The 13,893-nt window shown below is 45.5% G+C and overlaps 1 protein-coding gene across 1 annotated transcript in view; it reads left to right on the top strand.

Annotated features, from left to right (window-relative positions):
* LOC146861080 (anterior gradient protein 1-like) overlaps positions 1-13,893 on the top strand; it is a 65,647-nt gene that overhangs the window by 2,097 nt on the left and 49,657 nt on the right. The window contains exon 2 of the mRNA XM_085645122.1: positions 9,648-9,838. Coding sequence (XP_085501248.1) covers positions 9,655-9,838 — 184 coding nt within the window. The 5' untranslated portion in view covers positions 9,648-9,654. The remainder of the gene's footprint in view (positions 1-9,647; positions 9,839-13,893) is intronic.

Raw genomic sequence — 13,893 nt, 5'->3', positions numbered from 1 at the left:
TTTTTGAGACCACTCCCCAAAAATATTTGTGATTTTAGTCAATCTTTTTTTACATTGATGAAGTCCCAGAAACTTTCCCAACAATAAAGTTTTTTATTTTCTTTGGGAAGTTTGATATAGCGCGAACTAGACCCGATAAATCGGGTATCAGAGCGCTTTACATAGCACCAGTTTCATTACACAAGGACACCTTCATTTTTTCTTAAGGCACGGGGAGATTAAGTGATTTGCCCAGAATCACAGGATGTTGAGCGTTGTAGCCGAGATTTGAACCCGGTTCCCTACTTTGACGTCGACCGCTCTAGCCGCAAGGCTACATCCTCTCACCTATATAATGCACATAATAAGAGTGCGGACCTGCTGGTTTTACATTGCTTGTTTGTCTGTACAGTATTGTTTATAAAAGGTAGAAGGACATATTTAAAAATACTGGCAGAAAATCAAGTGCATACATTATGGTATCTCAAAACTGTACATAGAATTTAATGTTTAGAAATGACTTGGTTTACTTTTTAAATACTTTTCACTCAGTAAACTTAACACAATTTTAAAAGCAGAAGGAGCGGTCAGTATGAAAAGGGAAATGCTTGCCAAGGCCTAAATTATTTTCAACAGGATTCAGCCATTTGGTCTTCTGTAGTAGCTGAGGGAATAGATTTATAGGTCTCCAGGAGAAGTGCCATGCTAAGTACACCTTCTGCTTCAGACTCAGCCTGAGCATATCGGATAGCTCTTCACCCATTAAAAAAAAGTCTTTGTGTGCCAAAGCTTATGCTTTCATGTAATATCTGGAATGCAGGAGATAAAAATAAAAATAAAGTCTGCTCTTCAGCCATCCATCAGCAACAATAACACTGTTGCTGTGCTTTTAAAGACAAGCAGGAAGGGGGGAGCAACACGGCACGGGGATGGGGTATTTGGTGGGAAGGACACACAAGGGAGAGAGATAGAAAACAGAGGCACTCCCTTGGAGTGCTGTCTGAAAAAAAGTAGTTCCCTAAATGTGAGCAGTGGAAGGAAAAAAACAAGTCAGCTAATCAGAAGGATTGTAAAGGGGAAATGCTTAGGGGAAAGACAAACACAAGAAGAGAAAGGCAAGCCATCAAGTAAGAATCGAGCAAATAAGAGTGACAGGGTTGCCAACGAAGAGTAAGCATTACTATAACTCCACTGTAAGCTCAGAACAGGTCTTACACAACCAGACAGCTTGCCCGGTCTGGTACGCTCAATCAAACACATTGAAAAGCCAAAAGGCTGGCAGTCAGCACCAGAACTATAGGCTTGGCCAATGCTGGTTGGTGATGTTTTGTTTGTTGTCCAGGATGAAGTATGTTTTGCCAAAAAATTGGAGCACTCAGCAGTGTGAGAATTTTCATAAGACATTGCACTAGATCTAATCAGTTTCAGGCAAGGTGGGCATACATCAGATGGTATTTAGAACAAGTCCTGGGCACACGTGCAAGATAATGATTCAAAGTGTCAATGTACTAGTTATAGTACTCAATGTTAAATTCACAAAGGTCAACACCAGTGGATACTTATAATAGATAATATTTATATAATTCTTGCAGTATGTCAAAATATGAACACCAGCCGACACGGGTTTCGTCACCTGGGTGGGAACCCGTGACTCTTCAGGGTGACTGTAGAGATAAAGACCGTGCAAAATCGCTGGACTGGTGATAATACCAACCCGGTCGGAAATGGGTGTTAGTGCTCCAGGGTAGTGAAGCGGCAAGGGTAGTGAGCTAGGGAGGATGGATGAGCCGTGGACCCCATCAGTGGTGATTCCAAGAACGGAACAACGGGCGGGTGCTTCCATGTTCAGAGGGTCCTGAAGGAAGCCGGAGGCAGGTACAAGGATCTGTCTCTCGTTCCGAATACATCAGATGGTACATTATGTGAGGAGAGTCTCTGGCACCCTTTTGTTGTCCCACATCCATTCATTTAATGCTATGACCCCCAAATGCACAGAACTGCATTGGTTGTGTCCTCTAAACATGCAGGCACCCACTTCCAACACGCATCTCATTGAAAGAGTGCAGTAAGTGTATTTTCACTGGCTGTATCTCCTCTATGACTGATGCCCTTCACTCTCTTTTAGTGCTGCCCTCTTGGACTGCCACCCCGTGAGCATGGCACTTTTCTCTGTGGTTTGCTTAGTTGCCCTCCTTCTTTGCATCGCCATTCCCTGGTACCCCTCTCTCCGAGTGTTGCATTTTGTTATATGCTGTCTTTTATACTGCGATGTTATGTTTTTTTGTATAGAATGCTTATCAACTGTGAGAGTATACAGGCGGGTAGGTGGCTGTCTACCTGGTGGGTTTATTTGAAGAGCGGGGTCTTCGGCTTCTTGCAGAACTTGAAAAGCGATTAGGAGGCTCTGATGTGATGTGGGAGATCATACCAAGCTCTGGGGGAGATGCAAGAAAAAGTGGGGCGTCCGGCTTTGTTTTTGTGTCACCCGTAGTTCAATGCTGCCCTTCTTACAGTACTGCCTTGGTGAGCGCTGTGCCCAACAGAGGTTTTCCTCATAAGGTCTTTATTATCATGGCCTTTTGTTTTTAGTAGAATATTAACGTTAGCCTACTATCAGTGGGATTCTCCCATCATTGTCCGTGATGTTTTTGTCACATCATGGAAGTCCTGCTATGATCAGGCTGAGTCCTGCTGTCACTACTGAAACATCTGTTTCATTGAAGTGCCTAGATACCCTCACAGGGGTGACTAGTGCCGCTATACAATTCAGCATAACATCTATCGTATTATCCTACAACCTTGTTGATGTCACTTCCTTCTAAATCATACGGTTGCTGTTCAAAAGCCTATTTGTCAATTAGTCTAAGATCTTACAAGCAGAAGTCATGCTCCACACATAAAGAAACCTTCCCTGCTTGTGGTGTGGCAGGGGCAGGAGAGAGAGGCTAGTGCCCAGTAGGGATACCCAAAGATAAAATGGCATAAAGAAAATGCTTCTCTATGCTGCTCCTATGTTCCATCTCTGTCCAGTCTCAGTTTTTGTATTCCCCTTCTATTAGATATCCCCTCTCTTTGACACCCTCTTTCTCTTTCTCTGTCTCCTCTTCTCTTTGTCTCTCTCTTTTCCTGTGTTTCTCTCTGTTGTCACGTTTTGGGCTTTTAGGTCTCTCTTCTCAGTATTTCCCATTTCCCTTTCAGTTGGCTTTTCACCTGTTCTCGTACCCTCATATCATTTATTCCATCTTACATCTCCTGCCCTTGTTTTCCCATTTCTCTCTCTTCCTTATACTGTAGGAAAGTGCCCCTTTTTGCATGGTTACCCCCTACCCACCTCTGGGTAGTTGTGCGCTTAATAAATCGCCTAAATAAAATAAATAAATAAATACCTTTATGCCAGATAACTGATGCTAAACTTGACTGAGTGTGTGCTGAGATTCTGCTAACCAGGCCACAGGACCTGTGTTCTTTCCCAGACCTGTACCTTTGTTTCCACAATTGGCACACCTCTGGGCCACATATAAGTCCCTTGTGAAAGGTACCCCTGGCACCAAGGACCTTTTGACCAGAGAGGGCCTCTGAGGGCTGCAGCATGTATTATGCCATCCTCAGAGACCCCTCACCTTAAAACCCACACACTGCCATGTGCAGGCTGCACGTTTTGGTGCAGACCAAACTGAAGAGTCAACATGGCACACATCTGTGTACCATGCCCACCAACACTACCTGTGCCATGGGTAAGTTACTCCTCTAGCAGGCCTTACAACCCTAAGGCAGTGTGCACCATACCACAGGTGAGAGCATAGCTGCATGAGCAATATGCCCCTACAGTGTCTGTGACATTCACAGACATTGCGAGTGCAGTGAAGCCATTTTGAGTACATGGGCTGGGAGGTTGTCATCACGAACTCCACATCTCCATGATGGCTTTACTGAAAACTAGGATGTTTGGTACCACACTTCTCAGCGTAATAAACCCACACTGATGCCAGTGTTGGATTTATTGTAAAATGCACTCAGAGGGCATCTTAGAGATGCACCCTGCAAGATGATCAACTTCTAGTGTATTGGCTGACTGGTCCCCACCAGCCAGACACCACCAGACAGGTTTCTGACCTCATGCAGTGAGAGCCTTTGTGCTCTCGGAGGTCAAGTACAGAGCCTGCTCTGGGTGGAGGTGCTTCACACCTTCCCCTGGCAGGAACAGCAACACTTAGTGGTGAACCTGAAAGGCTTTCACCTTGTGAAGTGCTGATTTGGGCAGCTCCAACTTGTGGAGATGCCCACCCCCTGTCCAGGCCTCACTTTTGGCAGCAGGACAGGTGGGAAAATTAGTATGCAGAGTATGCAGTATTAGTATGCAGTATTAGTATGCAGAGTAGGAGTGTCCACCTCAGCCTCCATCTTGAATTGGAGAATTAGGCCCAATAGGAACAGGGATGTGCCCCTCTCCCCAAAGGGAGGGGAGACCCAAAGGGTGTAGTCACCCTAGGGGACAGTAGCCACTGGCTACTGCCCCTCGACCTCAGTAACACCCTTAAATTTAGTATATAAGGGCTCCCCTGAACCATGTTCCTCAGATTTGATGACCTACAAAGAAGGACTGAAGAGCTGTGCAGCACTGGAGAAGATGGCAATTGACTTGGCCCCAGCCCTACCAGCCTGTCTCCTCCTCCAAAAACTGTGCTCCAAGAAACCGGCGTGGCCTGCAGCCAGCAACCTCAAGAACTCAGGAGGATCTGTGCTGTCTTCAACAAAGACTCTTGTTTCCTGTGGACACCGGATTTGTCCAGCAAAGAAACCAACACAAGGACTCCGGATCAGGCGGATCCGTGGCAATTGCACCACTCTGCACCCGATGCCCATGGCCCGAGTCCAAGTGGCCCACCGATCCCGTGAAATCTCTTCCCAGCAATCCTGACCTGGTATCCAGCATTGGACGACCTCTCCTGACCTCCCCCTCGACGCCTGCAGCCTCAACCTGAAGGGTCGCCCCAACCGTGACCGGATCTGGTGAGAAAACCAGACTCCAAAAGACACCCCTGCACCCACAGTCCCCTGGTATTGTTGGGCCCAACCAATAGTATCCCGGCATTCCACCACTATTCAACTTACCTCTCCAGTCGTGGGATTCCTCCAGCCAACTTCCAGAACCGAGCCTGCAGCCGTTTTCCCTAACCGAGGATCTCCATTGATTTCAACGGTCCCCCACAACGCCTCCTTTGTACTCTGCACTCGTCTACCCCTGCGCTTCTGGTGGTGGTACCGTCTCAGTGCTCGTTGGTGGCCCCTACAGTCACAATCTTAACCCCCAGGGCATGTGTCCCTGAACCACAGGTACTTACCTGTAATTGGTGCCTGTTCGAGGTGCCCCCGCCTCCATAGGATAACATTGGACCCAGTGACGTCTGCACCCGGCTGTCCCAGTGCCACTGGTGGTGCAGTACCTACCTTGGGTAGACCACAAACCAGGGTTGACCCAAACGCCCGGAGACTGAACTTGAAAACTGCTTACTGACCTGTAAGTTACTCACATGTCTTTTTCCCATAGGATTGCATCCGTCTCTTACTGTATTGCAGTAAGTGTGATCCTGCATACAAAGTATCTTTCTGTATTGAAAGCATTTCATGCACATGCAGAGTATTGTTTGATTTAACCTATTGTCAGTAATTAAAAGTATTGCATAACAGTGCATAACAGTCTACTTACATGTAAATGAGATCAACTTGGTTCCTAGAAATAAAAGTAACACAGTAATATTTTTGTGCAAACATTAGCCTGGAGTCAGACATTGAGTGTGTGTTTCTGCCTTGTATGAGTATTTACACCAAATGCATTAACACTACCCTCTTATAAGCCTAACTGCTCAGCCCAGCTACCACTAAATTGAGAGTAAGTGATTATCTACTCTAACCTCTGCCATACCCTTGGGGACTCGCTGGACTCTGTGCACACTGTACCTCTTTTTGGTATAGTATATACAGAGCCAGCTTCCTACTCATACTCTGAAACACCCTTCATGTATTCCCTAATTTTAGCCACTCTCACTTATATTGTCAGTTACTTCCTTGTAGCTCCTACATCTATCTTCCTTACATTACCCAGCGACTGCACAAGGATTGTTGTCACCATAGTTAAAGGCACATCTTACAGTATCACCACTGTAGTAATTATGTCAGAGTTCCTACTTGTACAGGTAGTAGCACATACCCAGCTGGCTGCAGCCGAGTTACCTACCTAATATTATCTTGCCCAAAAATGTGCCGACCCCTCTTCTCAATTTCACACACCAGTCTCTCTTTTTCAAACCGTCTCTCTTAATCTATTTTCTAGCATTCATTCTTCATCCTCTTCTTAAATGCCTACTTCTCACACCTTCCCCCTTCTTACCCCTCACTTCCATTTATCTGCCCTTACTTACTCCTTATCCCTCGTATCATACTTTTAATTTGTAATCTTTCTCGTACTCTGACACCATGCTTCCTGTGTCTCCCTCATACTTTCCCCTGCACACCTCACACACTACTCTTTATTGGTCATCATGCTACTATTGTGTCATACCTTTCTCATACCTTCTATTTACCTATCTCCTAGTTTCGCCCTCTTCTGAAACTTCTCTTTTCTGCCCCACACACTCGTCTCACTAACCTAGTCTCTCTATACAAACACACACAGCTTTACCTCTCTCAAAATATCTTTGCCATTGCAAACCCTTACTTTCCCTCCTCAACGCCCTCTTGCGCTGGCTGTTCTTTCTCACACATCTTAGATCCCTCACCTTCGCTCATTCATGCCCATTTCTCTCCTGGTCCTCACAAACTCTTTCAGTTGTTGATCTCTCACACAAATGCATACACACAAACCAAGGGTGGGTGTGCTTTATGCTGTTACTAGTGCAAAAACGTAATGAGCATTTTCAGATGTAAACTGGTGAAAAATAAGTGTATTCCTCAATTAGGCAATATTGACTTAGAAGCCCTACTAAGGATGTCTGAGAGAAAACTCTAGGCAGGAGAGAAGACTGAAATCAATGCACTGAGGAGTTCAAGAAAAATGGGAATATTTAGTAGTGAAAAGGTTTGGGCACATTTGCAAACATCGCGTTGTGGTATTTTTGTGTGTGTTTTCTACCTATTGAGGAGCAATGGTAACCTTACAGGTCAGTGTTAAATGGACTGCCCAGTCACCTTCTGAGTGAGTACACTCTCACCATGCACACAGCAGACATTCTCTTCAAGAAGGTTTTGAATGTGTGTGCACCAGGCTAAAAATACCATGGTTCTGGTGTTGATATGATTTGGCGCTTGTTTTAACTTCTTGATGTGCCATGGTCATGGATCTGTGATCATTCTCGGATCAGACATGGCTAAGGTATTACCATGACTCTGGGCGAACAACGAATCTGCCCACCAAGGATGGTTTCTTATTATTCTCTAACACCCTTTCTTTCTCTCCAAGTGATTCATGCAGCACTTACTGGTGCCCTTGGTTCCTCTCCTTTGGAGCCATGCATTCATGCAGCCCTCACCTACACCTATGCATTATCCATTCTACATGGACCTATGCATTCTTCACCCATACTTTTTGTTCCTCTTCATCGACTTCCCCAAAACACAATTTTTTCCTTCTCCATTCAGACCATAGAGCCCCCACTTTACTTTTGCTCCTATCAATTGGAGCCATGCAGCTTGTGTTCCTCCCCACATAAACCCTGCAACATTAAGAGAACCCTCAACTTTGTGGCCAACCAGTGGGCAACATATAAGGCACAAGCTTTCCAACCAGAAAATACTAGGACAGAAGTATGGGTGACATTGGAGAAAGCTCCTGGAAAGTAGAGACAAAGTTTCCTGCCAGCTCCACCAACCATCCAGGCGCTTGAGATTCTCTGCTCATCCACCTAAGGGGCAGAGTTGTCCCTGTACAGTGCAACTCCCCACCTCAAGACAAGAACTATGAGAGTATGATGGGCCCTCATCACTGAACTCCTTAAGCCTCACGTATGGTGAGGAACTAACCCATGTGCCAGCCTTTGATAGATTTCTGAGGACATGACTCTTCACACTCACAGAAGCCTTCTCCTCTGACCAAGAAAGCACAGGGTCCAACCTCTCCCCTCGCATGAAAGGACCTGGCCCCGCACAAACAACCATATACGGAAGTCAGCGGACACAAAAAAATCCTTTCTAGCATTCGTGCTCCCCGCTTTCTGCATATCTGACAGTTTCTAGAGGGCCCATCAACAAATAAATTTCAGGGGCTGAAGATGACTAATAGATGTTAATTTTGGAATATACAAAAGATAAGTAATTAAATAAATAGCCTTTACTGGCAACTGGTCTTCCGCTCTATAACGGTCGGGCCGCTTTCATTATGCATTCCATCACAAACAAGCCACACAGCCCTACCGGCCTTCTGTACCCTTCTGCGGATATTACCTGCTCAGCTCTCGCTCACATACATTTTCCTGTACATCAAAGATGTGCCGCCTTCACCGACACTCAATTTTCCTTTCCAACGAATTTGCTTAGCCTTCAGCATCCCATTTTTCTCACCATGAAAGTTGTGGCGTCTTAACTAAAACCCTTTGAATGTACATTTATTATGACAGGATGCACACCTTTATGTTCAACAGTCCATTTTTACAGTGTACTCATAGGCACTGTTTAGTGTGCAGACTGGGGATGTGCCCTGTCCCAGCAGCACATAGGTATGACATCATGAACAGTGGAGCGTCTTGGCGCTCCATCCACCAGTCGCACAGCAAACTAAGAATGTATTCCACAAATTCCATCGTGAATTAAATACTCTGTTTTGATCCTTTGTAATCCTTTTTGATCTGTAATTTTATTCACAATTTTCTATTAGCTTTTTCCATTCACATAAGGGGGAATGGTTTAATTGCGGTCACGAAGTAGCAGTGAGTTTGTTTTAGTGCTTGCAGAGGATGAGAGGAAGAGGAGAGATGTCAGTTTCACTGCTAAGAAACATTGTGCAGGTACAAATTAGTTTGATTAGTTTGGGGAAGGTATCATGTTGAGTTGGTTTACATTGATACGCACTGGTGGGGTTGTGTGTTCATGCACCAATTTTCGTTAGACAATCAAGCATTATAGTTTAAAGAATGTGTCAAGATGTTACAGTTTATACATGTAGTCTAAATTTTACCAAATACTAATAGCGGTTTTGAATTTGGATTTGTAGCTACCCCTGACGAAGGGCTGTCCAGCCCGAAATGCATTGGGTTCAAGAGATCTCAGCTGTCTAGGATGAATTGTGTATTCCAACGTGCTACAGAAAAAGGCTTGAGGCATATCTATAGCATTTGAAAAATGGGGATACATACATACTTTTATGTGAATGGAAAAATCTAAGAGAAAATTGTGAATAAAACAAGGATCAAAAAGGATTACAATGGATCAAAACGGAGTATTTAATTCACGATGGAATTTGTGGAATACATTCTTAATTTGCTGTGCGACTGGTGGATGGAGCGCCAAGGCGCTCCACTGTTCATGATGTCTTAACTAAAACCCCATTTTCCTCTCCACAGAAGATGTGTTCCTCTCCCTGGTTACTATACTGTCCAGACGCACACCCTATGCTCTTTACCCCATGAGATACGTCGCTGACCCCATTTCATTCACTGACATCCTATGTTTCTCCTCAGGGAAACCATGCAGCTCTCACTGACCCTCTGCTGCCTCCTCACGGGGGTCGCCCTGGGAGACGCCGCGACAAGGAAGCCCAAGATGCCGCCAGTAGCCGATGTGAAAACCGAGGACAAAACCACACACCCTACGGAGAAAAAAGACCAGGAGGAACCAAGGCGTGTGACCACCCCTCAGACACTAGCACGAGGTGAGTGACGCGCGATCGCCGCATGCTCAGTGTGGATACCAAGTAGACTCTGGAGATGAGTGATTAGTGCTCAATTCACAGTCGCAGTGAGCGCACCTCAGACTCTGAGTGATTTGTCACTAGAGAATTGGTTTCCTACAGGAAGAAGTGTATATAGTAGAGCTCTATATATTGCAAAAACCTCAGTGGCGGTCCAGGACTCCGGGGTGGGGGTACGGGGGAGGGCACTGCACTTAATTATGTCTTTGTATTGTCACCCCAACCAAAGAGAGAGGTGGGCTGGGGTACATTTCCCTAGCTTTCTTTAGGCCTCTTGCTATGCTATTGGCATCCTAGGCCTCCATGGAGCATCTACGTTATTAAGAATTCTAAGGAGTCCCGTCTCTCTCGCTTCGCCCCCCCACCCCCCAAAAAACAGTTATGTAACAAGCAGTTGAGCTACAGGAGCATGCATCCAGCTTTGTGATCCAAGGCAGGACTTGGGTGAAAAGAGGGAGAGATTGCATTTCCTGCTCAAGGCACCAGGCCTATGGGCGTGGAGGCGTGCTACGCAAAGGCCTCAGGCACCTGCAATAAGAGGAATCTACTACGCAGCCAGTAGGAAACACCGACTCGAACATTCACATTTAGTTATTTCTGATGAATGGGGCGAGAGCCCCACTTTAGAAATGTGTTTTAATCAAGTGAATCTCATTGGTTAGCGCCCCTCTCATCGAATCCACTGTGCACTATCCAGAAAACTCGCACAGCTCCACTCTTAGGTGGTCGCGAATTGGCAGCAATAAAAAGTAGGGAGCAATAAAAACTTTGAGTTATCCGAAATTGTTGACACTTTCTGCTCAAAGTAACCTCTGGTGCACATATGTTTAAGGATATATACACATCGCTCCTAAAACCTCTTGTCCAAGAAAGCTAGTTGAGTATAACAGTGCTACTTCTCAGGAAAAGTGCTGGGGGAGTTATATTCTTGTATTACTCTAGAGTTGCGAGGGCCAGGATGGAAAAAATGGCCCTTAAACAAAATTCAAGGCAGAAAAAATTAAGGAAGGTGTACAAGGGTCAACATTGACCCAGGTCGCAGAAGCCGATGTAAGGGTCTCTTGCGTTGATCATTCCTCGCTCCACCCGACGCCCTTTGGGGGGGGGGACTCTAGGAAAAAACTACTTTGGCAATCTCAGTACATGATCAACGGGCAACCATTAGAAGGAAGGCTGCCGACATTCCTCCATAACTTTCTAGCAATTGCCTTTATAGCATAGGAATCAATATCTGCCAACAGGAACATCAGGGCGTTCTTCGTCTCTCGAATGCCAGCTAGGATCTTAGATAGCCTTCGTTTTCTAGTAGCCTTCTAGAGGAGGTAGACGAGCAAGCAATGCCTCTGGTCTTCAGCGCCTGCTCTTCACCATGGGTAAGATTAGATAGTGCTGAGTTTCTTTTAGTTCGTTTCACTCCTAGCCTCCTAGCTAAAGGGCAGACAGTCTAGTTTCTTGTGATTTGTGAAAAGGATAAGATAGGGTTGTGGCGTGGGGCCTGCCTAGCAGATATTTCTTCATGCAGAGGTAACCAATTTGCAGAGGATCTTCAATCTCTGTTTCCTCTTCTTTTCAATTTGCTTCTCTTTCAGCAGAGAAAAACCCTGGGGGCAGTGGAAGTGAAGGGACACCCAGCTCCTAGAACCAAGACAAACTGGGAGATTCCAATCATTTCTACGTCTCAGCAGGATATCTTATTTTATGCTTCATCAGCCTAAGTTCTTCTCAGACTTTATTGGCCTGATGGCTGATTAATGACATGTGCCTCTTTATGACGCAGTGTAATGTGGTCCTAATCGCTATTTTGCTGAAGGATTTGCAATCAATGTCACACTCTATACCTCTTCGAAGTAGTAACAAGGTTATCCAAATTTTCCGTTACCAAGGGACTAGCTGATATGTCTAGGCCCCTCATTTCTGCTGCATAGAAAGTGCATCTCCCACCCACCTTTGACTGATAATTAACTAGGTCAGAGATGTTATCATGTTGTCACATACATGTTTCAATGCACAAAGCTGTTCGTTCTCTGAACCGATCACCCCTGCATTGCAGGCTCTGTTTACAGCATCCAACTCGGTAGTTAGGATCTGCTTAGACAAATCTACTAGTGGTCCCCGCTCTCAATCATAAAACACTTGGAGGCTTATTTACAAGCCCATTGCGCCGCCTGTGAGTCTTTTTTTTGACTGTAGATGATCCCTTGGAAGCAAGGCTTGCTCCATTTTAGCTGCCTCTCTGTGGAACACCCTGCCCTTCCACCCCAGGACAGTGTAAATCCTGCTCATGTTTTGCCAACCCCTGTAGACATGGCTGTTTGCTTCCTTGTGGAGGCATCGTCTCTCTAGGCGGTTTTCTTCTTCATGGTTTTTAGGTTGTGCATGGAGGATTCTTTTTCTGAACCATGATACTCAGCCTTAGGTTTCCAAACTAAATTAGGAGGGGTGGACGTAAACCGCAGATCAGAAACCTTCAGGGATAGTTTTTTTTTTGGAGCTGTCTGGCCATCGAGCCTGTGATCAACTACTATCAATTTTGGAATCTGTCATTAGAATTAATGACCTGCTGCCAAACTACCCATGCATCTGAAATCTCCAAACTGTGCAGGATTGATAGAAAAAGTTTCAAGAAAATCAGGACTAATCTCAGTTTAAACTTTCCCCAGAAATGTGCTAATACAGACAGGCAGAACCTTATGAAGGCCTTGCACCATTACTAAGTGATGCAGAAGGATGCACTGGCCTTTACTTTCCAGCACAAAAGGTACTGTGCACTAGAAAGGTGCCATTATCTCACTACAAAAAGCATTTTGCGTTGCTGTGCATCACAGGGGTGTCACTGGGTGATCAGCACAAACCCCAGTACGTTTTGACGCAAAGCCAGATCTCCAAAGCTAGCCAGGACACGTTGGCGAACAACTGATGCCTCCTTGAAGCAGGCATCAAAAAGATGAAATATATATATTTTTTTAAAACACATTGCTTGTGTGCTGCAGTACATAGCACACATTCAACGTGTGGGATTCTTGTGTTTGTCCAGACTTAGGAATTGGTACTAGAAAGGTATGCTTCCAGTTCAAATCCTACCCTACACAGCACACACCCCTCTCCGCACCATGGTTCGTGGCAGTGCAAGGCAGCATTATTAGAGCACCAGCACAAGGGATGACAGCATCAGCATGGTAGACATGACCGTGCTGCATTTTCCCCTCTGCACAATGCAGCACCGCAAATATTGTAGCTGTGCTGTGTTGCATGAAACGTGTGTATATCTGACCCAACGTGTTTTGAAATATCAAATCAAATTCAGAGCATAACTTGATTGTTTCAGCCAACTTTGGAGGAGATGAATACTTATGGCAAAAGACAAAATCATGAAGTAACGGACGAGTTACTTACCTTCGGTAACAATGTATCTGGTAGAGCCACAGTCTAGCCTCAGATTCCTTAACTTAGGACATCCCCAGGCATCAGACTGGACCTGGAAAACCTTCCGCAGCAGCACCCCCGCGCGCCAGGGGGCGGCTCCACCCAGACGTCATCCACGGACGTGACGTCAGTGGAGCCATATATGCCCCTCCCGGTGCGCTGACGTCAGTTTTCGTCGGAGAAACTTTTCCGCGCCACAACGTGGAGCCACCACCAAAAACTGTGAGAATATGGGAACAGTGAGCGAAAAAGATGCAAAAGAAGTTGAATGGTGAAAAACAGCACCATAAAGTATAGTGCCAGGCACTGTGTATTGAAAACTAGAGAAGGGAAAGAGCAGAGCATCGCTCTGAGAAGCACCCCTTCAAAAGCGAAGGCCAAACCTCCCCCGGAGTTAGAAGAAGATGTGAAAAAACATCATGGCAGACAACATGAAAGTCTGCAACCACAAGATATAACCGTGAAGGACTACAAGTCCGGAACCCATGAGCAAAGACAATCCACCACAATACGGCCCCAGAAGGGACGTGGTATCCCCAGTAAGAGACCTATAGACAGGCAGAGCCAATAGACTTCAAACCAATGGGTCGCAG

Source organism: Triturus cristatus, chromosome 3_1, assembly GCF_964204655.1.
Source record: "Triturus cristatus chromosome 3_1, aTriCri1.1, whole genome shotgun sequence".
Taxonomy (NCBI): Eukaryota; Metazoa; Chordata; class Amphibia; order Caudata; family Salamandridae; genus Triturus; species Triturus cristatus.
The sequence above is the reverse complement of the archived record's forward strand: the minus strand, read 5'-3'. Positions and strand labels throughout refer to the sequence as shown.